Here is a 2,111-nt window from a genome sequence, read left to right as displayed (position 1 = left end):
TTTGTTTTGAAGTGTTACATAATGTATGGATATATTCTGCATTGTCGCCTGGTATGTATACACGCACAGAGATACAAGCACGCTGTACGCACACACACTCAAAAACACACATACACACACACACACACACACACATACACACACACACACACACACACACACACACACACACACACACACACACACACACACACACACACACTCACAAATTCATTCATTAACACTAGTCAAGGTTTTTTTTTTATAATTAATTGTCATACCCCCTCGTTATCCAGAAGAATCTCCTACCTAATTAATGACGTAACAATGGATTCAGCAGCAAAATTTACGTCAATGATTTTATTAAACTCAATATCCTGTTGATATTAGAAGCCGCAATGGAAGTCAACAAACGAACAAACAAAATACAGAAATGAAGCCTTGCTACAGTAGAAGCGGGATTTTTTTTTAGATACAACATAAGAACAAAATACGTTTATATGGATACAAAAAAAAAAAAAAAAAAAAAAAAAAAAAAAAAAAAAAAAAAACGGTAAAATCGTCTGTCACAATATAAATGTGAAAATTTTTCATTCTTCCAAAACGTAAACGATAAGAAAAACGTTAATATTGTGTGGTACAACATAAACAAAGAAATATATATCTACATTGCTTGGAAAAAATATAAACGGGAAAAAAACGTAATGCAGCAGACGATGATAAAACACTCTACCACAATATATATATATATATATATATATATATATATATATATATATATATATATATATATATATATATATATATAAAACATTTATACCAAACCAGCCTTTCATTTCATCATTACGCCAAGTTGTATCCTCACAATCGTACTGAGATTAGAAGCTTATGGGAGAACAAAAGTAAATAGATAGATAAATGAATAAATACAATAAAAGAGAGAAAAAAAAAAGTGTATTTAAAAACCCACCTGCAATCGCTGCGTGTTGGGAGTCATCAGTTGTTCTCTCATCTGTTCCCACTCGGTAGCCATGGTGACGTCATCATCTCAAAACAGTTCTTTGGCCTTTGGCGTCACTAAGCTCCGAATTTTGAACTTTTTTTTTCGAGGGGGAGTTGCCTTTCTTAATTAATGGTTGTTTCTCTTTCGTTCGATGGTATGTTTTCTCTTTCTTGCTATGAAAATAGTTATGTCTTTCTCACTTCCTTCTTTTTTGGGTTAAGTGGTTGTCCCTTTGCGGGAAATTTTGGTTGGGTTGGTTACGTGTGTTTGGTGGTGTCGAAAAATGGGTGATGAACATTCCTTTTATTATTTAGATATTATTATTATTATTTTCTAGTGTATGAGTGTCAGGGAAAGGTTTCTGCCATGGTGGTATGGTGTTCCATGGTATGGTAGGATGTGTATGGTGCCTTTCACTAATGTTGTGAATGTTGAAAGTTGATATCTTTCTTCTTCTTCTTCACAGTGATTTTCTATTTGTTATTTCTAAGATTTTTTTTCTTTCGTTCGATCTTTCTTTCTTTTCACTTTTATGCTATTACTACATATTTATCTATTGCCTGTTTTTTGTTTTATATCTACTTTTCAAGTTCCAATTTTTTTTTATTACAGTTTTCCGCAGCGAGACGTATGCTATGAATCACTTATTGTTTATATCAAAATAGTTTCACAAAGTTTTGCACATTAATATCAAGCTTCCTTTGTCTTTGCTTTGTCGTGAGATCAGACCTGGAAAAAGAAAAATATTTTAATGAGATATTCAATTACATATATATATATGTGTGTGTGTATATATAAACACAGATGAGTGTGTTTGTGTGCTTACATATATATATATATATATATATATATATATATATATATATATATATATATATATATATATATATATATATATATATTTATATGTATATATATACATACACACACACACACACACACACAGCACACACACACACACACACACACACACACACACACACACACACACACACACACACACACACACACACACACACAACACATATATATATATATATATATATATATATATATAATATATATATATATATATATATATATATATAATATATATATATATATAATAATATATATATATATATATATA

At 29.9% G+C, this 2,111-nt stretch overlaps 1 protein-coding gene across 1 annotated transcript in view; it reads right to left on the bottom strand.

Annotated features, from left to right (window-relative positions):
- The window catches only part of LOC119595012 (probable E3 ubiquitin-protein ligase HECTD2), a 67,421-nt gene extending 65,716 nt beyond the window's left edge, over positions 1 to 1,705 (bottom strand). The window contains exon 1 of the mRNA XM_037944143.1: positions 950 to 1,705. Within this exon, the coding sequence (XP_037800071.1) occupies positions 950 to 1,012 (63 nt within the window). The 5' untranslated portion in view covers positions 1,013 to 1,705. The remainder of the gene's footprint in view (positions 1 to 949) is intronic.
- Between the last annotated feature and the right edge of the window lie 406 nt (positions 1,706 to 2,111).

The sequence above is a fragment of the Penaeus monodon genome, chromosome 35, assembly GCF_015228065.2.
Source record: "Penaeus monodon isolate SGIC_2016 chromosome 35, NSTDA_Pmon_1, whole genome shotgun sequence".
Classification (NCBI taxonomy): Eukaryota; Metazoa; Arthropoda; class Malacostraca; order Decapoda; family Penaeidae; genus Penaeus; species Penaeus monodon.
This window is presented reverse-complemented; position numbering and strand designations above follow the sequence as displayed.